This window comes from Cherax quadricarinatus, chromosome 20, assembly GCF_038502225.1.
Source record: "Cherax quadricarinatus isolate ZL_2023a chromosome 20, ASM3850222v1, whole genome shotgun sequence".
NCBI lineage: Eukaryota > Metazoa > Arthropoda > Malacostraca > Decapoda > Parastacidae > Cherax > Cherax quadricarinatus.
The window spans coordinates 13,735,029-13,760,930 of NC_091311.1; the positions used below are offsets into that span (position 1 = coordinate 13,735,029).

The 25,902-nt window shown below is 41.4% G+C and overlaps 1 protein-coding gene across 2 annotated transcripts in view; it reads left to right on the forward strand.

Annotated features, from left to right (window-relative positions):
• Nucleotides 1-25,902, forward strand: part of LOC128703650 (cytochrome P450 3A21-like) — a gene marked incomplete at its 5' end in the record, with an annotated part of 79,214 nt that overhangs the window by 45,273 nt on the left and 8,039 nt on the right. For both annotated transcript variants that reach the window (XM_070086885.1, XM_070086884.1), the window contains 2 exon segments: nt 13,304-13,364; nt 25,643-25,833. In XM_070086885.1, the coding sequence (XP_069942986.1) occupies nt 13,304-13,364; nt 25,643-25,833 (252 nt within the window).

The window sequence follows — 25,902 nt, forward strand, 5'->3', positions numbered from 1 at the left end:
GGTGTTGCATCCGGAGGCTTGTAGACTACCACAATGACTAGGTTTTGGTTCTCGACCTTTACTGCTAAAACTTCCACTACATCATTTGAGGCCTTAAGCAGTTCTGTGCAAACAAGTGACACTGCAATGTACAGGCCAACCCCCCCCCATCTTTTTTGCCTGTTCACTCTGTCACATTTGTATAGGTTGTAACCTGGGATCCATTTTTCGTTGTCCAAGTGATCCTTTATGTGGGTCTCAGTGAAAGCCGCGAACATTGCCTTTGCCTCTGCAAGCAGTCCACGGATGAAAGGAATTTTGTTGTTTGTTGCTGGCTTTAGACCCTGTATATTTGCAAAGAAGAATGTCATCGGACTGGTGGTATTGTTGGTACTGGGGGGGGGGTGATTTTTTTCCGGCATTAGCATCTGTATCTGTTGGTTTGGAGTGGAGGCCATCGACTGTGGTTCCACTCGAGGAATGACTGGATTTGGTGTACGATTTCTGTCATTTCCTGCCAGTTTTTTTTCCTTCCTGGCACTAAAAAACCTCTCCCTCTTGAGTGGCTGTGGCTACCCAGGTTTTCTCTTGGCCTGGATGTTTTGTATCTTTTTGTCCCCTTTAGATGGTGTGCCTGGCAATTTAAGTTATAGCACAGTCTTTCCTGTACTGAAGAGGTACACATTTCAGGGTGAAAAAGCTTACAGGGAGGGAGTTTGCATTTTCCTGTTGTCATATGGGCATGGCATATTCTAGGGTGGTCATAGTTGCACGTCCCGTCTGTTTTTCCAGATTTCCCATGTCTGCAGATACCAAGTGCATAGTATGTGCACAGGCTTGGTTTCTGTTTGCCTTGGGTTTCTGTGACTGTATTCCCTGTTGGTGCATGTTTCCCTGTCTTATTCCTATCCTCCCTAGCACCAACAATGGAGCTCCCACCAGTTGTTTTTGGTAATATATCCTCACTATTGCTAGTGGGGTCCTCTTGTTTGCTATTTCCTGTGGTATTTCTAGTTTGCAATATTGGTTTTATCTTATCTTTGACTACACTTGTTTCCCCACTACGGCTCCTGTCCCCTATGAGGTCATTTATATGTATTCCTTCCTGCGTATAATTCCCGACTACCTGGACAAAATCTCCAGCTTCACCATTACTGTCTCCCAGGACAGCACCTCAAGCTTCACCATTACTGTCTCCCATGACAACACCTCCAGCTTTATCATTACTGTCTCCGAGGACAGCACCTCCAGCTTCACCATTACTGTCTCCCAGGACAGCACTATCAGCCCCACATTTACTGACTACCAGGACATCACCTCCAGCTTTACAGTTTCTGACTACATGGCCAGTATCAAGGGCAGTACCATTCAGCCCAGACTTTTTATGTTCCCATCTGTTGTAGAAAGCTTCCAGGTTGTCTATTAAAGCAGCTTTGATGTTATCCTCTTTTAATACACTTGTGATTTTAGTCCACAGATTTATCTCATTTGGGCATACCCAAAAACACTTCCCTGTTTTAATACTGCTTGTAGCTAGTTCTTGGATATCTGCAAAAGGGGCGTGACACCAATTTCCACAAAAATGACAATTTATCCATGTGGAAGCCCGTTTGTTTGATTGACTGCAGACTACACAGAGCTTCATAATGATTTGAATGGTTGATTTACTGTAATTCTACTAGCAACCTCTTGAATACTCTATTAATAACCTCCTTAAATGAAGCTCTAGCTATTTGTATTTCTATTTCTAACTGTACTTGTATATTGGACAGCTTACCGTGTATGTTCCTGATTTATATTTATTGTTTGTGTTTGATAAGGGCGCCTACAACCCCATCCGTTTGTAACCAGTCAAGGGTTCGGACCATCAAGGGCTCGGACCAGTCGAGGGTTCGGACCAGTCGATCTGATCTGATCAGTGGGTCACTTATTTAAAACATACTGGTCGGTGATTTGGGCTAACATATGAAGGATCTACTTGAAATTATCTACCCGAGTAATATGTGATTTGATTGATACAAAAGTATAACTTGCGTGTTGAAGAACCGGTATTTCTGGCAGCTCCTACAATGACGAACGGTCGAGCCTCAACCCTTGTTTATCAATCGCTGTATCTAGCTTTTCTAGTTTTTTTTCGTCTCCACCACAATAAATGCTATATTATCACTATAGTCGACTGGTGGAAATTTTGGAGGAAGGACGCTTTTTCTGTAGTAATAATTGCTTCTCGTTGTGTATATTGCGACCGCTGGTAACTACAGGTTATATGAAATTCACAGTATACGTCTGGTATTTCAAGAAAAAAGAAACTAATGAAAGTCACTCCACTCCACTAAGTACCATTATAATAATGGTTAGTTGCTACTACAACACTGTATTCTGCTATTCGCTGGTATCACTAGATTATATGCGAGTACACTATCAGGCCAGGAAGATTATTAAAACAGCTGACCTCTGTGGTAAGTTTCTGGTGACTTCTGGCACCTGCCTCTATAGGCTTATCACTTCATTTACAAATTCACCTGTTTTCAAATGACACTTTAGCCTTTATCATCTATATACTAGGGAGCCACTGTAGTATACACTATACACTATGTATACACAATGTTATCAGGGAGACTTTCTTTCCTCTGACAAAGAAAAGTTCTATTATTATTATTTTGCACACGGAACACAGGCCTATGATTCCCCTCTGGCAGTAAACTCTGCTAGGTAGTGCACACTAATTCTCCTTTTTTGACTCAGTATATAATGTTTTCCGCCCAAGATTGGTTCCAGGCGCTAGAGGGATGTATCGTATAGGATTGATGGCACAAATTAAAGTTCTAGCACGTAAGAGCGACCGTGTAAACACGAGAAAACTCGGAGCACAACGATGAGAAATTTCAATTACTCAGATATGGTAAACACGAGGAAATTAAATCTTCATCAGAGTACAAAACAAATTCTGGCCACAAAATAGAGCGAAACACCAACGTCAAAGACCTGGGAGTGATCATGTCGGAGGATCTCACCTTCAAGGACCATAACATTGTATCAATCACATCTGCTAGAAAAATGACAGGATGGATAATGAGAACCTTCAAAACTAGGGAGGCCAAGCCCATGATGGCACTCTTCAGGTCACTTGTTCTATCTAGGCTGGAATATTGCTGCACACTAACAGTACCTTTCAAGGCAGGTGAAATTGCTGACCTAGAAAATGTACAGAGAACCTTCACGGCACGCATAACGGAGATAAAACACCTCAATTACTGGGAGCGCTTGAGGTTCCTAAACCTGTATTCCCTGGAACGCAGGCGGGAGAGATACATGATTATATACACCTGGAAAATCCTAGAGGGACTAGTACCGAACTTGCACACGAAAATCACTCACTACGAAAGCAAAAGACTTGGCAGATGATGCAACATCTCCCCAGTGAAAAGCAGGGGTGTCACTAGCACGTTAAGAGACCATCCAATAAGTGTCAGGGGGCCGAGACTGTTCAACTGCCTCCCAGCATACATAAGGGGGATTACCAACAGACCCCTGGCAGTCTTCAAGCTGGCACTGGAAAAGCACCTAAAGTCGGTTCCTGACCAGCTGTGCTGTGGCTCGTACGTTGGTTTGCGTGCAGCCAGCAGCAACAGCCTGGTTGATCAGGCTCTGATCCACCAGGAGGCCTGGTCACAGACAGGGCCACGGGGGCGTTGACCCCCGGAACTCTCTCCAGGTAAACTCCAGGTAATTTCTATTCTAATTCTGGTAATAGCTTGCAGGAGTGAGTGACCAGTATCAAACAGTATGCAAGGCCAGCCAGGGCCTTCAACATGCAAACCACAAATAGGCGAATGAAACTTGCGCTCAATGGGTGCAGTGACAAGTTGCCAGCTGCTGATGATGAAGTCGTCGTACGTAGGCCTTAAATCCCTATTTTGGAGATCCTTCACCCGTGATGTTTATAACCATATATTCTCATACATCCCGCGTCCTGATGCGATTTCACTCTTCACCGATGATAGTATACACTTCACATTATATACACTTCACTTTATATATATAATGGCACACAACTTGTCGTGACGTCACTTTTTCAGGCCTACCGCTGCCAATGTGGCAACAGCGTCTCAGACCCCCAACGGTTTGTGCTTTGAAATATTTTGATTTCAGCTTTCCTCTCACTTTTTTTAACTAATAACTTTAATTATCACTCTGGTATTGTTCACTGATGTTCCACTACCACTGATTACCACTAGCTGTTATTGCACCCCTTACAACGCTAACGTTCTCGGAGCCTTGTTACCTACGTCTGCACCCCACAGACCCACGTGTAGTAAACTCGTGTGTGTGTGTATGTGTGTGTGTATGTGTGTGTGTGTGTGTGTGTGTGTGTGTGTGTGTGTATGTGCATGTGTGTGTGTGTGTGTGTGTGTGTGTGTGTGTGTATGTGTGTGTGTATGTTGTGTGTGTGTGTGTGTGTGTGTGTGTGTGTGTGTGTGTGTGTGTGTGTGTGTGTGTGGACCCAATATGTACCTCTGTAATCCTCCAACTACCACCCACAGGATGGGTATGGGGTGCATAATGAAGATATTAAACTAACTGTAACCATAGTACAGGTTTCTACAGACGAATCTCACACCAGCATTACTGTGACATGCTCTAGCTCAGGTTACCTCACAACCACTATCATGAGTCACAAAACCGTAATAACTTAACTGCAAGTAAATCACGATATTGTGAGTACAGTACAGGGTGTTTCAAAACAACTGACCCAATTTCAGTGCAGTATATATCACGATCGAGTCCAGTGTTTGAAACATCCTTTATATTAAGACTCTTGCCACAGAAAATTTTGTTTATACTTGTCAGACTGTTGACGATATTAACTATGCTTCATCTTGTTCACAATTAATGACAGATGTCTTATGACAATTTTTCATTTATGCTTCTTAGAAAATTAATTTTACAATGAAAGAATTGTAATCAAAACATTGTCTTGTGAATATCATTATTCATCTATATAGTACCTCTGGTATTTTGTTCTATTTGGAAAATTATTCAGAGATAATATTTTTTTACAGCATCTGGATACTCGTATATTATATTATTATTATAATCAAAAAGAAGCGCTAAGTCACAAGGGCTATACAGCACTGCAGGGCAGGAAGGAAGCGAGGGCATTAGGTGGCAAAAGGGAGATGGATGAGTAATAGGTTACAGAGAAAAGCGGGGCAGTGGATGGTGAAAGGGTAAAGGGCAGCAAGAGACTGAGCTAGAAAGGGCTGAGGGGAGTGTGAAAGGTATCATCATCAGAGTTTGCGGAGTAAATCAGTCGTTGTCAAGAAGTCAATGAGAGAGTCAGGATTAAAGGAGGGTCCATCAGCAAGAAGGGAAGGTAAAGAGAGAGTAGTAGAACGAAGACGACGTTGGAGGTAAATTCTGCATGCTCGTTGATAGAGAGAGCAGTCTAACAGAATGTGGCTAATCGATACTGGAACTTAACACTGCTCACAGAGAGGAACAGGGTGCCTCTCCATGAGATACCCATGAGTAAGACGAGTGTGGCCAATGCGAAGGCGGGAGAGAGTGGTCTCCCAACCTCGGCACTGATGACAAGAAGACGGCCAGTAAACTATGCTCAGTTTAATAGAATAAAGTTTGTTACCGAGCAGAGTTGACCAACGTTGTTGCCAACGTGTGTGAAGGTGAGTAGCTATTGCAGCAAAATAGTCCAGAAATGGAACACCTCTATAGGAAATTGGTAGGTCATGTACTGCTGACCGTGCAGCAGTGTCTGCCTGTTCATTGCCCTGTACGTCGACATTACCAGGGACCCAACAAAAAACAATATCTTTATGCTTGGTAGAGATATGGCGTAGCCAAAGTTGGATACGGAGAACTAGGGGGTGAGATGTATCAAATTTTCGTATAGCCTGTAGAGCACTAAGGGAGTCTGAGACTACCACGAATGATGACACAGGCATAGATGCGATACGAATAAGTACTGCAAGAAAGGCATACAATTCAGCAGTAAAAATGCTAGCCGAAGATAGTAAATGCCCCCACATGATGCTGTCCGGAAAAACTGCTGCGAATCCGATGCTGTCCGAAGACTTAGAGCCATCTGTGTACACAGTGATGGCATGAGAATGAGAGTGGAAGTGATCAAGAAAAAGAGAGCGGGAAGCCACCATAGGCAGTTGGGCTTTCTAGCAAGGGAGTGAGAAAGAACAGACCCAAACACCTGGAACTTCCCATGGGGGTAGGGAAAAGTGAGATGCTACATGAACATATAAAGGTGGTAATTGAAGGGAAGACAAGAGCGAATGTAGGCGAAGAGAAAAGGGACGGAGCAAACAGGGGCGGCGAACAAATAAAGAATGTCTACTAATATCGGTGACCATTCTATAAATGGAAGGATTGTGGAGATCGTGAGAGCATACATAGTAGCGAAGGCAATGGGCATCACGGCAATCAGACAAGGATGGAACATTCCCTTCTGCATAAAGGCTCTCAACAGGGGAAGAGCGAAAAGCACCAAGGCATAAACGTAATCCTTGGTGATGAATGGGGTTAAGGCTAGAGAGAGTAGCAGGAGAGGCCGCTGAATAAATCTGGTCACCATAATCGAGTTTCGATAAAACGAGGGCTGAATGTAGGCAAAGCAGAGTTCGACGATCAGCTCCCCAGGAAAGATGAGCAAGGGTTTTAAGAAGGTTTAGCCGGCTGTGACAAGTTGCCTTCAGAGAGGTAATGTGAGGTTTCCAGGATAACCTACGGTCAAAGAGAAGGCCTAGAAACCTGACTGTATCACGTTCAGGGATACGGGAGCCATAGAGATACAAAGGATGATTGGAGATAACAGAGCATCTAGTGAAAGTAATTTGGTGAGTTTTGGTACTGGAAAATTTAAACCCATGCGTGGTGGCCCAAGTGGAAACACGGTCGACCGCATGCTGGAGAGAAACTGCAATGAGATGACAGTCAGTGCCTGCGCAAGCAATAGCGAAGTCATCAACATAGAGTGATGACCAAATATAGGGTGGAAGAACAGAGGTCAAATCATTTATAGCAAGGAGAAAAAGTGTTGTGTTCAGATCACATCCCTGAGGGACACCTTCAGCTTGGACGAAGTCCGGGGAAAGCACATTATTGACTCTAACACGGAAGTGTCTCTCAGTTAAAAAGTTCTTAAGGAAGGATGATAGATTGCCTCAGAGGCCCAAGGAGTGGGCTTGGGCCAAAATATGATACATCCAAGTTGTGTCATATGCCTTCTCAAGGTCAAAAAATATGGCAATAACTGAGTGATTATTCGTACACACGTATCTAAGTGTAGTAAGGGGTCTATGGTAGAACGGCCCTTACGAAAGCCATATTGACTAGCAGAGAGACTGTTGTGTGTCTCTAAATACCACATTAAACGTCGATTTACCAGACGTTCCATCACTTTGCAAACTGCACTAGTAAGAGCGATGGGACGATAGTGGGAGGCATCATGTCCTGTAGTACCCGGCTTGCGGAAAGGGAGAAAAATGGCAGATTTCCACAGCTGGGGAAGAACTCCTTGTGCCCAAATAAGATTGAAGAGGTGTAAGAGGACTACAAGGGCTGACTGATGTAAATGTTGTAACATACGAATATGAATGTCGTCAGGCCCAGCTGCCGATGATCGGCAAGCTAAGAGTGTTGCCTCTAGTTCCTGAAGTGTAAAAGGCACATTATACTGTTCTTCTCTGAGAGAAGAAAAGTAAAAGGGTACTAACTCTCTGGCAGACTTTGAGGAAAGAAACGAGGGGCATAGATGAAGCCCCCGGGAAATACGGACCAGATGAGTGCCAGTTTCAATGGCAACGTCAAGTGGGTTTGCTACATCATTACCGGCGACCCGTAGAACAGGAGCCGGGTCATGAGACTATTTACCACTCAATTTCCTCACTTTTTCCAGACTGCACTCATAGAGGAAGCAGAGGTGATGGTGGAAACATAGTCTCGCCAGCAAGTGCGTTTAGCATCATGGATGACACGGCGAGCGATCGCACGCTTCTGCTTAAAATCAAGAAGTCTCTCATTGGTTCTATTGTATCGGTACCTGCCCCATGCAGCGCATTTCAAATGTACTGCACGAGCACAAGCAGGAGATCACCAAGGCACGCACTTCTGAGAATGCCTGCCTGAGGTTTGGGGTATAGAATGAGAAGCTGCGGTATAAACTGATATCGAGAAGAGGTGTAGGAGCTCATCAATGGAGGATGAAGAAGGAACCTCACTAAAAGCAGTGAGTTGCGAATAAAGATCCCAATTTGCCCGATCAAATTGCCAGCGAGGGCTATGGAAAGGTGGTGAATATGAAGGAGAAGTAAGAATGATTGGAAAATGATCGCTGTCATGTAAGTCCGGTAGAACAGACCAGGTGAAGTCTAGTGCAGTGGAGGAAGAGCAGACTGATAGATCGATGCAAGAGAGAGTATGAGTACGAGGATCAAAATGGGTGGGAGTACCCGTATTTAAAACATGGAGGGGGTGAGAGACGAGAAAATCCTCCAACTGGATGCCACGTGAGTCACAATGAGACCCCCCCCCAGAGGAAATGGTGTGCGTTAAAATCACCAAGTAACAGAAGTGGTGGTGGTAAGGATGAAACTAGAAAGGCAAAATCTGGGATAGAAAATGCTCGAGAAGGAGAGAGATATAAAGAACATATTGTAAACCACTTATTCAAGTGGATACGGGCTGCAGTGTAATGCAGCAAGGTATGGACAAATAGTTAACTGTACGGAATATCATTGCGTAGAAGAAGGGCACTTTCATTAAAGGTCCCATCTGAGAAAGGATCCGAAGAATACAGTGAATTATAGCCTGAGATAGGTTGGAAAACAGCTGAGTGTAATTTTGGTTCTTGTAAGCAAGCACCAACAGGGAAAAGCCTGGAAAGCAACATCTGAAGCTCACCACGATTACCCCTGAGGCCGCGGATATTCCACTGTAAATAGGCCATGATTGGCAATGAAGAAAATACCAGGAATCCATAGGGAAGGGCACCTATGGACTAGAGGGGTTAGAAAAGTCAACGTGTGGTGGCATTGGAAGACGTCCAAGCAGCGAAGGAATGGAGCATTGCTAAGAATGGAGTTGTGAAGATGGAGGAGAGGGAAGAGAAGGAACAGGAGGTGAATCAGTGTCCATTGAAGGTTTAGTCTTTGCAATATATTCTGAAATGGCTTCAAGTGTTTCTGAATTCAAAGATGTGTGGGAGACCATATTGGAGGTAGAAGGAGGAGGGTGAGTAAAGATTGGGACAGTAATGGACTGTACCAAAGTAGAGGGGGACGAAAGAGTGTAGGGGGACTGGAGATGAAGTGTGGGGGGGGCAGAAGAGGCAGAAACCTGGGAGGTGGCAGAAGAGGGAGAAACTTGGGAGGGGACGGGGGTGGAAGGCATAGTACGAGGAGGAAGAGAGAGGGGAAGAACTAGGCACAGAGACTGGAAAGGTAAAGTGTGGAGGTGGAAGAAGGGAAGGAAGGGGCAAAGAAGATTTGAACAATGTGAATTTTTTGGACTTCTGAGAAGTAGAGGGGCGATTGGTATAAGGTGTCGTATGAGGTCTTGTCGATACTGGGGCTTGTGAGGAAGGATGTGAGAACAGACTGAGTTGTAGTTGGGACGTCAGAGCCATGGACAGCAAAAGGATTAGATGCCGGAGTGGCTATGGGAGGAGTAACAACAGAGGAGGCTGCAGAAGATAGGGCCCCAGAAGTGGAGGGATGTTTTGAAACACGAGAATAAGAAACACGGGGTAGTCTTCCTTGGAGGCAGAAATGAGTAACTGCCATAGCATAAGGGAGACCTTCTGCCTCTTTGAGGCAACGGATTTCACGCTCATTTAAGTAGACCTGGCAACGGCGGGAGTATGAAGGGTGAGCTTCATTACAATTAAGGTAAGATGGAGGGTGACTGCAAGATGTATTAGAATGGTCGTCGGCACCACAGACTGGGTATTCGGCTATAGATATGCAATATTTCGCTGGGTGACCAAAACGCCTGCAATTTCTACACTGTTGTGGTGTAGGGATCACCTTTCGAACTTGTAACCTATGTCCCGTGACATAAACAGAGGATGGGATTTCTCGGCTGTTGAAAGTTAATCGAGCCACATTGCAAGGGTAGCGTCTCTGCCCATGAGCAGGGCGGACATAAGTGTCGACTTTGAGGATTGGGAAATCCTGGAGTTCCAGCTGTTCAAGAATGTCATTGCCACATGACTGGAAATTCTGTTGGACTATGGTATGCGGCAGAATGACAGTACCACTACAAGAATTGAGAGAAAGATGTTTTTCAATAGTGATAGGAGTAGTATTGATATGCGAAAGGAGAGAAAGATCATGAGCTTGGGTAGCATTCTGGACAGTGACGATGCATGTACCACTCTTGAGAGCATGAAATGAAATATCTCTACCAACATGACGCAGGAGCGCTTTGCCAATGCTATGGTCAGAAAGATAACCAGAAGAAGAAGTCGGTCTTAAAGTAAAGAATTTAGTCCATTGTGTGGTCTGAAACTGAGCGTGGAGAGGGAGTGCATGACGTGTCGGTCTTTTCTGAGTAGAATGGGAAGGTAACAAAGGAACATCATCAGGAGATTGACGTTGGCATTTAGGAGTAGGACCGGAGTTGGTCCATCGTGAAACGGGCTGGCGATTCGAAAATTGCCGTACCGTAGAGGGAGAGGCCGGAAGCATAGTCAAAGGAGAGCAGAGGTCAGACAAATCAAAGGAGTCAGTCGAAGCCCCAGTACCTGAAGCGGGTGAGGAAACAGCACCAGCAAGAGGTACAGGGGCATCAGGAGTGTCTGAAGAGTGTTTTAAAAACAAGGCAGGGTCAGAATGGGGTGCAGTATCAAGAAGGGGCCCGGGGGTAGTGGGTTCATGGATTGGGTTCTCCATGGCTAGGTTACTCCTTTGCTTTTTGTTTTTAAGAAAAAAAAAGAAAGAAGAAAAGAAAATAAAAATAAAAAAAGAATAAAAAAAGGGGGGAGCGGGGAGGAATAGTTCCCAGGAGGAATAAAAGGGCTGGAAATCTCCCTCCGCACCCAAGAGGACCTCAGCACTGCTAGTAGCGCAGATGCAGCATGGAACCCGTGCGATACCCTACCCTTCATGCCAGTAAACCAGCAATCCAGGATAGCAACCTCACATCTGCCGAGCTACCTCGGTGGACAAAAGAGAGGGCGGCCGGATATCTGCCACAAAGCATACCTCCTTCGGCCACCACCCTCGGAATCCGAAAGGTGGCTTCCAGAGATACACCCATCGCCCGAAAGACACCCAAAGCTACACTCCGGGATACCAGAGAGGGATCGGGACATTCCCAGGTGATCCAGATTCCATGGCAAACTATGCCACCGCCAAGAACCTCAATGGAATGGGATGGACCCCTGTATCCTTTCCCCTACCTAGGAACTAGCGTGCCTGTGGGAGAAATCCCAAAGGCCAAAATGAGGAAGGGCAAAAGGGAGGGGTGGGGAGGAGGAGGAGGAAAGGAAAAAGGGGAGGATGGAGAGGATGGGATAGGGAAGGGGGGATTGGGGGGTAATTAGGTTTGGTCTGAGGAAGGAGACCGACAGGGCTAATTCCTCAGATCAAGAGCCTCTTCACCACAACAAGGAGCCCTCCTTGAAGAGGTTGTATATTATAGGATTACTCAACTGCCAGGCCACTTATCTTACACACTGAGATCCGTGGTTCGATACCAGGTACGAGTGGAAACTTTAGAGCATGTTTCCTTAATTAAGGCACCTGCTGTTCCTGTTCACCTAGCAGTAAAATAGGTACCTGGGTGTTAATCGCATTCTGAAGACAAAATTAACCTAATTTGCCTGAAATGCTCTGCATAACAAGGGGCATTTTAGTATGTCATTGATATCAACTAGACCCGTATTTTTTTTATACATGTATTTGTAGAAATAAAGATCTTCTTCTTCTTCTTCTTCTTCTTCTTCTTCTTCTTCTTCTTATTATTATTATTATTATTATTATTATTATTATTATTATTATTATTATTATTATTATTATTATTATTATTGTCTGTTCATTTGCTTGTTAAAGTAACATTTATTCGTAAGCAGCAGATACTCCCTAGAACGCAGGCGGGAGAGATATATGATTATATACATTTGGAAAATCCTAGAGGGATTAGTGCCAAACTTGCACACAAAAATCACTCCCTAGGAGAGCAAAACACTCGGCCGACGATGCAACATCCCCCCAATGAAAAGCAAGGGTGCCACTAGCAGGTTGAGTGACAACACAATAAGTGTTAGGGGCCCAAGACTATTCAACTATTTCCCAGCATACATAAAGGGGATTACCAATAGACCTCTGGCTGTCATCAAGCAGGCACTGGACAGGCACTTTAAGTCAGTACCTGACCAGCCGGGCTGTGGTTCGTACGTCGGGTTGCGTGCGGCCAGCACTACCAGCATGTTGCACATGTGTCTTAACTTTCATATTGTCGGTATTTTATACCTTTCTTGCACAACTTGTCAGACACTGCAACATCATGGAATCTTGGTTCAGAGGACATCTACAAGACCTTCTTCACGGCTGCTGCAACTAACCCATCTCTTTGGGAAGGACCTACTAACACTGGGGAATCCCGCCTACCAGTGACTGCCCTCGTCTGCTGCCCGTCCCTTCCACTGACGCCTATATAAACGCCAGTCTTCTTGCCTTTGCTCCAGATTCTCCTCCACCACGATGCTGTGAACACTAACTCCAAGGCCGAGGGACTGATTACCTCATCTTTTGTATATAGTTCTACTGTCTTCCTATTATGTCCTAGAATCTGTTTTGATAAAGCCACTGGATGGCGAAACGTCTACAATAAAGATATCCAGATGTTGCACATGTGTCTTAACTTTCATATTGTCGGTATTTTATACCTTTCTTGCACACTACCAGCCTTGTTGATCAAGCCCTGGTCCACCATGAGTTCTGGTCACAGACCGAGCCGCTGGGGCGTTGACCCCTGAAACCCTCTCCAGGTATACTACAGGTTTACTGGTGGTACACCGTCCAGCACTAGTACTCTTCAATGAAATTTAACTACGTTACAGAGTATCATTAACATAATGTCTTACATGTACAAGGTTTTAATCTTTGCTTGAAGATGTAGAGAAGCTAAGCAACTAGTCTGCCACATATTTGAAACATATCATTCAGTTTTAACGTTCTGTAGACGATTACTGTAACAGTTTTAATACAATCGCATTTGTGGATATCACAAGGGAAGAGTTCATTGCTTCAACTAATAATTTTAAGTTAATTACATATTTCTGTTTCAGAATCATTGAGACTTTATCCACCAGCGGCTTCAGGGGAACGATTCTGCACTAAAACTTACAAGTAGGTCATACATCTATTATTATAAAATTATTTTTTATTATAATCAAGTTAAGCGGTAAACTCGAAAGGGTCATACAGAAGAAAAAGATTTTGCAAGAGAAGGAAGGTGCAAAGTCAGATTGCAGCTAGCTGGAGCTGATGATTGGGGCCGAATCCTGCTGTCTACGACATTTCTTTGCACACACACACACACACACACACACACACACACACACACACACATACACAAGAGTTCACACGAGTAGAGCAATGTTACTAGTTATGGGCGATTTCAACCATAAGGAGACTGATTGGGAAAATCTGGAGCCACACGGGGGTCCGATACATGGAGAGCTAAGATGATGGATGTGATACTGAAAAACCTCATGCATCAACATGTTCGGGACCCTACCAGAGAGAAAGGGGAGGACGAACCAGCAAGACTGGACTTCGTGTTCACCCTGAGTAGCTCGGACATTTAGGTCTTAAGATTAAGATAAGATAAGATTTCGTTCGGATTTTTAACCCCGGAGGGTTAGCCACCCAGGATAACCCAAGAAAGTCAGTGCGTCATCGAGGACTGTCTAACTTATTTCCATTGGGGTCCTTAATCTTGTCCCCCAGGATGCGACCCACACCAGTCGACTAACGCCCAGGTACCTATTTACTGCTAGGTGAACAGGACAACAGGTGTAAGGAAACGTGTCGAAATGTTTCCACCCGCCGGGAATCGAACCCGGGCCCTCCGTGTGTGAAGCGGGAGCTTTAGCCACCAGGCCACCGGGCCACTACCACCAGGCCACCAGGCCCCTTGGAGGTAGTTATCACGTTTGTTCTGAGCTTTGAATACATAGTACAGTTATATGTGGAGTGGGTAACAGGAGTAGAATGGGAAAACCAAACTACACAAGGGGGGAATACACAGGTATGAGGACCTTCCTGTAGGAGGTTCAGTGGGAATGAGAATTGGCAGGAAAAGTCAGTAAACGAAATGATGGACTACATAGCAACAAAATGCAAGGAGGTAGAGGAAAAGTTTGTTCTCAAGGGCAACAAAAATAATGGAAAGACAAGAACGAGCCCTTAGTTTACCCGAAGGTGCAGGGAGGCAAAAACTAAGAGCACTAGAGAATGGAATAAGTACAGCAGACAGAGGACCCAGGAAAATCAAGAGAATAGTCGAAGAGCCAGAAACGAGTATTCGCAGATAAGGACGAAAGTCCAGCGACAGTACAAAAACAACATAGCATCGAAAGTCAAGTCTGACCCGAATCAGTTGTATAGCCACATTAGGAGGAAGACAACAGTTAAGACCCAGGTAATCAAAATGAGGAAAGAAGGTGGAGAGCTCACAAGAAATGACCAAGAAGTATGTGAGGAGCTCAACATGAGATTCAAGGAAGTATTTACAGAGGACACAGAAAGGACTCTGAAAAGACAGAATAGATGGGTACACCAACGAGGGATATGCCAACAAGTGTTGGATGAAATACATACAACCGAGAAGGAGGTGAAGAATCTACTAAATGACCTTGATACCTCAAAGGCGGTGGGACCGGACATCTCTCCATGGGTTCTTAGAGAGGAAGCAGGGACGCTGCAGGTGCCAATAACCACAATTTTCAGCACATCCATTGAAACTGAGCAACTACCTGGGGACTGAAAGACGGCAAAAGTAGTCCCCATTTTTAAGAAAGGAGACAGAAACGATGCACTAACTGTAGACCAGTGTAACTGACGTGTATAGTATGCAAAGTCAAGAAGAAGACTATCAGGAGGAGAGTGGTGGAGCACCTAGAAGGAAACAAGCTTATAAACGACAACCAGCATGCATTCATGGAAGGCAAATCCTGTGTCACAAACCAACTGGAGGCTTATGACATGGTAATGGAAGTAAGACACAAAAGAGAGGGATGGGTAGATTACATTTTCTTGGACTGCAAGAAGACCTCCGACACAGTTCCTCACAAGATATTAGTGGACAAGCAAGACGATTAGGCACATGTAACAGGAAGGGCACTGCAATGGATCAGAGAATACCTGACAGGGAAGCAACAGCAACTCATGGTACGTAATGAGGTATTACAGTGGGCGCCTGTGACGAGCGGGGTTCCACAGGGGTCAGTTCTAGGACAAGTATATGTGAATGACATGAAGGAAGGAATAAATTCAGAAGTGTCCCTGTTCACAGATGATGTGAAGTTAATGAGGAGAATTAAATCAGATGAGGATCAGGAAGGACTGCAAAGAGACCTGGACAGGCTGGACGCGTGATCCAGTAACTGGCTCTGTGAATTTAACCCCGCCAAATGCAAAGTCATGAAGATCGGGGAAGAGAAAAGAACACCGCAGTCAGAGTGTAAGCTAGGTGGCCAAAGACTGCAAACCTCACTCAAGGAAAAAGATCTTGGGGTGAGTAGAATACAGAGCACATCTCTTGATAACTGCTGCAGCATATGGGAGCCTGGCAAACCTGAGAATAGCATTCCGATACCTTAATAAGGGATGGTTCAAGTGTCTTTACACCGTGTACGTCAGGCCAATACTGGAGTATGCAGCACCAATTAGAAAGCCACACCTGGTCAAGTATATCAAGAAATTAGAGAAACTTTAAAGGTTTGCAACAAAACTAGTCCCAGAGATAAGGGGGATGTCCTGCGACGAATGGTACAAGGAAATCAGTCTGACGACAATGGAGGATAGGAGGGTTAGGGGAGACATGATAACGACATACAAAATACTGCGAGGAATTGTCAAGGTAGACAGAGACAACATGTTCCAGAGATGGAACACAGAAACAAGGGGTCACAATTAGAAGTTGAAGACTCAGATGAGTGAAAGAGATGTGAAGAGGAACAAAGGAAGATGACTCTTGCTTCTCGCCAATTTGCTGGGTTATTGCAAGCTCTAATATGGTTGAAAATCGCGTTCAACTCCTGTGCTCTATGTATCAAATAATGATGCTGGGACATTCTCATCTCCAATGATTTTCCAGTTTGTCCCAAATAGGAGAGACTGCAACCATTGCAACCACTGCAACCATTGCAAACCCTTTCTTATAATAATGTGTTAATTTTTCAATTATAATCTACCTTGTCCATAATAGCCATCGCATTTTCTTTGTCAGCTTACGTAAGATGAAGTCTAGGATCTTCATTTCTGAGCTTTGCTCAGACCTGTGGAACCGAATTGTCCTCAAAGATTTATTAAGTCTTACCATGAAATGAAAAAATGTTCCTAAACTTCATCTTACGAAAGCTGACAAAGCAAATGTGATGGTTATTGGACAAGGTATATTAAAGCTGAGAAATGAATACATTATTAGAAGACATGGATACTTATGTACCCCTTAACAAGAACCCTTTGGACAAGGTTAACAGTAAATTTAATAAAAACCTTACTGAGAGGTAGTGAGGAATTAATTAAACAGTTACTGGCAAGATCTGCGACTCTCACTTGCATGTACGGTTTGATTAAAACCCCACAAGCCCGGTTTTCCAGCCAGACCTATAATTAGTTCCGTACGATCGGTATCATATGCCTTGTCAAAATGGTTAGTAAAAATATTAACTCCTTTGCTTGGCAACATGTCTGAAGCCCACATAAAAAACAAAGTTGATCTCATAGACAAATTGCAAAATTTCAACATGTCTAATAATTGTATATGTACTTAATTTTAATGTCACTGAGATGTTCACGAAAGTCACTGTTTCCGACTTTCTATCATATTTGGAAGAAGAATTCGATGAGTTCTCTTTGCCTTTTTATGTAAATACCATTACTGGATTGATTAAGCTTCGTGTAGTTGACTGCAAGTTTGAATTTTAGGGGAAATAAAAGCAGAGAATGGCGAGGGGTAACCCGTTGTCCCCTTTATTGAGCAATCTGTACATGAAATTTTTCAAAGCTAGACTAGAGCTAAATCGTTCAGATATGTTGATGACATCTTGTGTCTTTAGCCAGATGATATGGTCCTGAATACATTTTTACCAAGACTTAACACTGTAATCCTATCTATAAAATTCACCGCGGAAAAAGAGGTGGACTGTAAACTTCCATTCTTAGACGTGTTGGTACACTGGGTTGATATAAAGTTTAGTGTACAGTATATAGGAAGGTCACCAATGTGTGTCCATATATTCACTCTTATTCCAACCATGAGTCCAAAGTCAAAAATAGTGCATTTCTTACTATGTTTTTGAGAGCCTATGGAGTGTGCAGTCCGGACTTCCTAGATGAAGAAATTAGGAAAATATTTGACATTGGTATGAAACTGCGATAGCCAAAAGTGTTAATGGAATCTGCCTTATTGGCAACTAACAAAACTTATTAAAGAACAGAATCTAGGATAACACCTCAGACCAAGAATGTGCTGGTCCTCCCATATAACGAGAATTTATCTATCCTGCCGAATGCTCTTAGAAGAATTAATATACAAGTAGTATTTAAAAATTCACAGACTGTTAGAAGCATCCTGATAAAGAATGCACCCCAACAACGTGTTGGTGGCGTCTACAGAGTTGGTTGCAATGGTTGCAGTCTCTCCCATTTGGGACAAACTGGAAGATCATTGGAAGTGAGAATGTCCCAGTATCGTTACTGATACGTATAGTACAGGAAACAAACTCGATTTTCAACCATTTTAGAGCTTTTAATAACCCAGCAAATTGGCGGGAAACAAGAGTCATCTTCCCTTGTTCCTCCTGGCTTGAAAGGAATGTTGTAGAATCGACAATTTTTAAGCATAATGGGCAGTCATTATAAAATATCAATGATGGGCTGCTCAATTTAGATGCGTTTTTAGTTGATGTAATAATACACAGTTTAAAACTGAGCTCTTATACGAATGCATCAGACTATCTTAACTGTAGTGCCTCACCAAGAAATTAGGGGCCATATATTTTTCCTGCAGTTCCTGAAGGATGAACAAGAGTTTGCCTCACAATTTTGTGAGATGAATACCTGTGGCCGGCTTTTCTGTTATTGTAGATGCCTCCCCCCTTTAATGAGTTTATTTTAATGAGCTCCATTTCCTTCACATAACTTTTTAGAAGTCTCCCCCCATATAAGATACTGTGTTTTCTTGTAATTTAAAGGGACACGTTGTCCTGGGAGGATATAATTGCCGGTGACTTCTATATCACTGACAATATATTTATATAATTAAAGTTATTGATGTCATAGAATTATACGACCGAATTTTTGATCATTGCCACGTAAATTTCGTGTATGCTATTACAATATCAATGCTTGTGGGATTTTTTCGAATGCTATAATATTCATCTATTTGGCTTTGGGCACTGTTGTGCATGTGAGCACTTCTGGTATCCTCTCCTGTCTCCCTCCCTCACTCCGGTAAAGGCGGCCCGTTGGAAATGTTATTTGCTTGGACTCCTCTTTTCTGCAATTTTGCAAGCTCCTGATGATGTCTTGATTACATCTTGTATCGCTTGGTTTGCGATATTTGCTTAATATATATATATATATATATATATATATATATATATATATATATATATATATATATATATATATATATATATATGCAATAAGATCACAGTAAACAGGTGATTTCAGAATATGCAAAACAACCACTCTGAAAGAATAGAGAAATTCCAAGCGCTTTCGTGACTACTCACATTATCACATTGGAATTTCTCTATTCTTTCAGAGAGGTTGTTTTGCATATATATATATATATATATATATATATATATATATATATATATATATATATATATATATATATATATATATATATATATATATATATATATATATATATATATTTATATATATATATATATATATATATATATATATATATATATATATATATATATATATTTATTTATTTATTATCACACTGGCCGATTCCCACCAAGGCAGGGTGGCCCGAAAAAGAAAAACTTTCACCATCATTCACTCCATCACTGTCTTGCCAGAAGGGTGCTTTACACTACAGTTTTTAAACTGCAACATTAACACCCTTCCTTCAGAGTGCAGGCACTGTACTTCCCATCTCCAGGACTCAAGTCCGGCCTGCCGGTTTCCCTGAATCCCTTCATATATATATATATATATATATATATATATATATATATATATATATATATATATATATATATATATATATATATATATATATATATATATATATATCGAGTAGTAGGTTGGTAGACAGCAACCACCCAGGGAAGTACTACCGTCCTGCCAGATGACTGTGAAACAAAAACCTGTAACTGTTTTGCATGATGGTAGGATTGCTGGTTTCTTTTTCTGTCTCATAAACACGCTAGATAACAGGGATATCTTGCTACTCCTACTTACACTTTGGTAACACTTCACAGACACGCACATGCATATATATATATACATACATCTAGGTTTTTCTCCTTTTTCTAAATAGCTCTTGTTCTTCTTTATTTCTTCTATTGTCCATGGGGAGGTGGAAAAGAATCTTTCCTCCGTAAGCCATGCGTGTCGTATGAGGCGACTAAAATGCCGGGAGCAATGGGCTAGTAACCCCTTCTCCTGTAGACATTCACTAAAAAAGAGAAGAAGAAAAACTTTATAAAACTGGGAAGCTTAAATGTGCGTGGATGTAGTGCGGATGACAAGAAACAGATGATTGCTGATGTTATGAATGAAAAGAAGTTGGATGTCCTGGCCCTAAGCGAAACAAAGCTGAAGGGGGTAGGACAGTTTCAGTGGGGGGAAATAAATGGGATTAAATCTGGAGTATCTGAGATGTACAGGATGTACATGTTTATAGAGGGGCCACAGATATATCAGATCACTTTCTAGTTGTAGCTACACTGAGAGTAAAAGGTAGATGGGATACAAGGAGAATAGAAGCATCAGGGAAGAGAGAGGTGAAGGTTTATAAACTAAAAGAGGAGGCAGTTAGGGTAAGATATAAACAGCTATTGGAGGATAGATGGGCTAATGAGAGCATAGGCAATGGGGTCGAAGAGGTATGGGGTAGGTTTAAAAATGTAGTGTTAGAGTGTTCAGCAAAAGTTTGTGGTTACAGGAAAGTGGGTGCAGGAGGGAAGAGGAGCGATTGGTGGAATGATGATGTAAAGAGAGTAGTAAGGGAGAAAAAGTTAGCATATGAGAAGTTTTTACAAAGTAGAAGTGATGCAAGGAGGGAAGAGTATATGGAGAAAAAGAGAGGTTAAGAGAGTGGTGAAGCAATGTAAAAAGAGAGCAAATGAGAGAGTGGGTGAGATGTTATCAACAAATTTTGTTGAAAATAAGAAAAAGTTTTGGAGTGAGATTAACAAGTTAAGAAAGCCTAGAGAACAAATGGATTTGTCAGTTAAAAATAGGAGAGGAGAGTTATTAAATGGAGAGTTAGAGGTATTGGGAAGATGGAGGGAATATTTTGAGGAATTGTTAAATGTTGATGAAGATAGGGAAGCTGTGATTTCGTGTATAGGGCAAGGAGGAATAACATCTTGTAGGAGTGAGGAAGAGCCAGTTGTGAGTGTGGGGGAAGTTCGTGAGGCAGTAGGTAAAATGAAAGGGGGTAAGGCAGCCGGGATTGATGGGATAAAGATGGAAATGTTAAAAGCAGGTGGGGATATAGTTTTGGAGTGGTTGGTGCAATTATTTAATAAATGTATGGAAGAGGGTAAGGTACCTAGGGATTGGCAGAGAGCATGCATAGTTCCTTTGTATAAAGGCAAAGGGGACAAAAGAGAGTGCAAAAATTATAGGGGGATAAGTCTGTTGAGTATACCTGGTAAAGTGTATGGTAGAGTTATAATTGATAGAATTAAGAGTAAGACGGAGAATAGGATAGCAGATGAACAAGGAGGCTTTAGGAAAGGTAGGGGTTGTGTGGACCAGGTGTTTAAAGTGAAACATATAAGTGAACAGTATTTAGATAAGGCTAAAGAGGTCTTTGTGGCATTTATGGATTTGGAAAAGGCGTATGACAGGGTGGATAGGGGGGCAATGTGGCAGATGTTGCAAGTGTATGGTGTAGGAGGTAGGTTACTGAAAGCAGTGAAGAGTTTTTACGAGGATAGTGAGGCTCAAGTTAGAGTATGTAGGAAAGAGGGAATTTTTTTCCCAGTAAAAGTAGGCCTTAGACAAGGATGTGTGATGTCACCATGGTTGTTTAATATATTTATAGATGGGGTTGTAAGAGAAGTAAATGCGAGGGTCTTGGCAAGAGGCGTGGAGTTAAAAGATAAAGAATCACACACAAAGTGGGAGTTGTCACAGCTGCTCTTTGCTGATGACACTGTGCTCTTGGGAGATTCTGAAGAGAAGTTGCAGAGATTGGTGGATGAATTTGGTAGGGTGTGCAAAAGAAGAAAATTAAAGGTGAATACAGGAAAGAGTAAGGTTATGAGGATAACAAAAAGATTAGGTGATGAAAGATTGGATATCAGATTGGAGGGAGAGAGTATGGAGGAGGTGAACGTATTCAGATATTTGGGAGTGGACGTGTCAGCGGATGGGTCTATGAAAGATGAGGTGAATCATAGAATTGATGAGGGAAAAAGAGTGAGTGGTGCACTTAGGAGTCTGTGGAGACAAAGAACTTTGTCCTTGAAGGCAAAGAGGGGAATGTATGAGAGTATAGTTTTACCAACGCTCTTATATGGGTGTGAAGCGTGGGTGATGAATGTTGCAGCGAGGAGAAGGCTGGAGGCAGTGGAGATGTCATGTCTGAGGGCAATGTGTGGTGTGAATATAATGCAGAGAATTCGTAGTTTGGAAGTTAGGAGGAGGTGCGGGATTACCAAAACTGTTGTCCAGAGGGCTGAGGAAGGGTTGTTGAGGTGGTTCGGACATGTAGAGAGAATGGAGCGAAACAGAATGATTTCAAGAGTGTATCAGTCTGTAGTGGAAGGAAGGCGGGGTAGGGGTCGGCCTAGGAAAGGTTGGAGGGAGGGGGTAAAGGAGGTTTTGTGTGCGAGGGGCTTTGACTTCCAGCAGGCATGCGTGAGCGTGTTTGATAGGAGTGAATGGAGACAAGTGGTTTTTAATACTTGACGTGTTGTTGGAGTGTGAGCAAAGTAACATTTATGAAGGGATTCAGGGGAACCGGCAGGCCGGACTTGAGTCCTGGAGATGGGAAGTACAGTGCCTGCACTCTGAAGGAGGGGTGTTAATGTTGCAGTTTAAAAACTGTAGTGTAAAGCACCCTTCTGGCAAGACAGTGATGGAGTGAATGATGGTGAAAGTTTTTCTTTTTCGGGCCACCCTGCCTTGGTGGGAATCGGCCTGTGTGATAATAAAAATATATATATGTATATATATATATAGATATATATATATATATATATATATATATATATATATATATATATATATATATATATATATATATATATATATATATATATATATATATATATATATATCGTGCCGAATAGGCAGAACTTGCTATCTTGGCTTAAATAGCAACGCTCATCTTTCCATATAGGACAAGTGAAAATTTGTGTATGCAATAATTTCGCCAAAATCATTCTGAACCTAACGAAAAATATATATTTCACTGTGTTTGTTTAGTATTAAATTATTGTAAACAAATCTAAAATATATTTAGTTGGGTTAGGCTAAAATAAATTGTTCTTGTTATAATAAGGTTAGGTATGTTTTCTAAGATTCTTTTGGTCCAAAATTATAAATTTTTACATTAACTTTGATGAAAAAATATATCTTTAAACGTATAAAAGAAAATTTTAGAAATGACTTAATTTTAAATGAGTTCTTGCTAATTGACCAGTTCTACATATTCGGCACGACATATATATATATATATATATATATATATATATATATATATATATATATATATATATATATATATATATGTATATATATATATATATATATATATATATATATATATATATATATATATGTATATATATATATATATATATATATATATATATATATATATATATATATATATATATATATATATATATATATATATATATATATATATATATATATATATATATATATATATATATATATATATATACATACATATATATATTATATATATATAAATACATATATATATATATATATGTATATATATATATATATATATATATATATATATATATATATATATATATATATATATATATATATATATATATATATATATTATAGGTAGTAGGTTGGTAGACAGCAACCACCCAGGGAGGTACTACCGTCCTGCCAGGTGAGTGTAAAACTGAAGCCTGTAATTGCTTTACACGATGGTAGGATTGCTGGTGTCTTTTTTTTGTCTCTTACACATGCAAGATTTTAGGTACGTCTTGCTACTTCTACTTACACTTAGGTCACACTACACATAAATGTACAAGCATATATATGCACACCCCTCTGGGTTTTCTTCTATTATCTTTCTAGTTCTTGATCTTGTTTATTTCCTCTTATCTCCATGGGGAAGTGGAACAGAATTCTTCCTCCATAAGCCATGCGTGTTGCAAGGGGCGACTAAAATGCCGGGAGCAAGGGGCTAGTAACCCCTTCTCCTGTATATATTACTAAATGTAAAAGGAGAAACTTTCGTTTTTCCTTTTGGGCCACCCCGCCTCGGTGGGACACAGCCAGTGTGTTGAAAGAAAGATATATATATATATATATATATATATATATATATATATATATATATATATATATATATATATATATATATATATATATATATATATATATATATATATAGATAGATAGATAGATAGTTATTTTTGAAGGAATTAAGTGTAATACGTATTTATGGATTTGGAAAAGACATGAGAGAGTAGAGAGGGTAGGAATCTGACAAATGTTTTATGGAAGACGTGGAAGGTTACATTAAGGAGTTAAGAGTTCTTACGATAGTAAGGCTCAGGTTAGGGTATGCCGGAGGGAGGGAGATCATTTTCCAGTAAAAGCAGTCCTTAGGCAGGGATGCGTGATGTCACCATGGGTGCTCAGTATATTTATAGATGGGTTTGTAAGAGAAGTGAATGAAGGGGTGTCTGGGTTAGGTTCGGGATTGGAAGATAAAGATTCTACCACAAAATGGGAGTTTAATCATGTGCTTTTTGCTGATGACACTTAGGGAAGAGCAAGGTGATGAGAGTAACTAAACAAATTAGGAACAAATTTTGGAAGAGACTGAATAAAGGTCATCTAAAAAACCAGTAACACTTCTCTGATACAAATTAGTTAATAACTAATATTCTCGCTTTCACATGACATTCAATGCTAGTGTTGATCAATTAGACACATGTGTAACAGCTGGGTGTCTTTTACTATAGATGTTTCGCCATCCAGTGGCTTTTAATGAAGACTGCAGAAATATATACAGCAGACAGTGGAAGATAAGGTAATCAGTTCCTCTGCCTAAGAGCAAGTGATGAATACCGTAGCCTTGAAGAATATGAAGCACAGGCAGTAAGATTGGTGCGTATGTAATGGAATCAGAAGAGATGCAGTCGACGAAGGCATCGTCACTGGTAGGCAGGATTTCCCCGTGGAAGTAGGCCATACCCGAGGGATGGGTCAGTAGTAGTAAAGAAGGTTGTGGATATGTCCTCTGAATTTGTACTGATATAAATATGACCTTGAATTTGTATAGATAAAGCCACTGGTTGGTGAAACGTCTACAATAAAAATACCCAGATGTTGCACAGGTTTCTAATTTTCATCTTGTCGGTATTGCATACCATTCATGTACAACGTGACAGACACTGCAATATCATGGAATCTTGGTTCAGAGGATATATCCACAATATTTACTACTGCTGACTTACTCCTAGGGTAGGACCTACTTCCACTGGGAAATCCCGCCTACCAGTGACAATGTCTTAGTCTGCCACCCGTCCTTCTCCACTTGATTTCAGTATATTAGCGCCATCTAACCTTGCCTGTGCTTCAGATTCTTCACGACTACGGTGCTCTTCGCCAAATCCTAGGCTGAGGGACTGAGTACCTCATCTTCCACTGTTTGCTGAATATATTTCTATAGTCTTCATATTATGTCCATATACTGTATTAATAAAGCCACTGGATAACGAAACATGTACAGAGTCCTAGATGCTGCACATGTGTCTATTTCATTATCTTGTCAGTGATAAATACCATTGATATACAATAATAGTGTAGCCTAAATATCTCATAACTTTCCTTCAACACTACTTGTAACAATCACTGTTATAAGCATTATTGTCTCAATTAAGTGGCACAAGGTTATCTGTAAAATTTTATGTTAAATTGAATGTAATTTCCTACCACCAAATAAAAGAAAAATATTACCATAACAGAATACCTGGAACTAAAGTGATTCTGCATCCTGGTGACATAGTGATCATCCCATTCTGGAGTCTGCACCGTGACTCTCGCTACTGGTCAGAGCCGGAGATGTTTCATCCAGATCGCTTCATGCCAGAGAACAAGGGCAAGATCATCAGTTATACTCACATGCCCTTTGGGATGGGGCCCAGGAACTGCATAGGTATTTGATATAACTTATTTTTATTTAAGAATATTTTTTTTATCGTAATTTTCCCTATACTAATTGTAA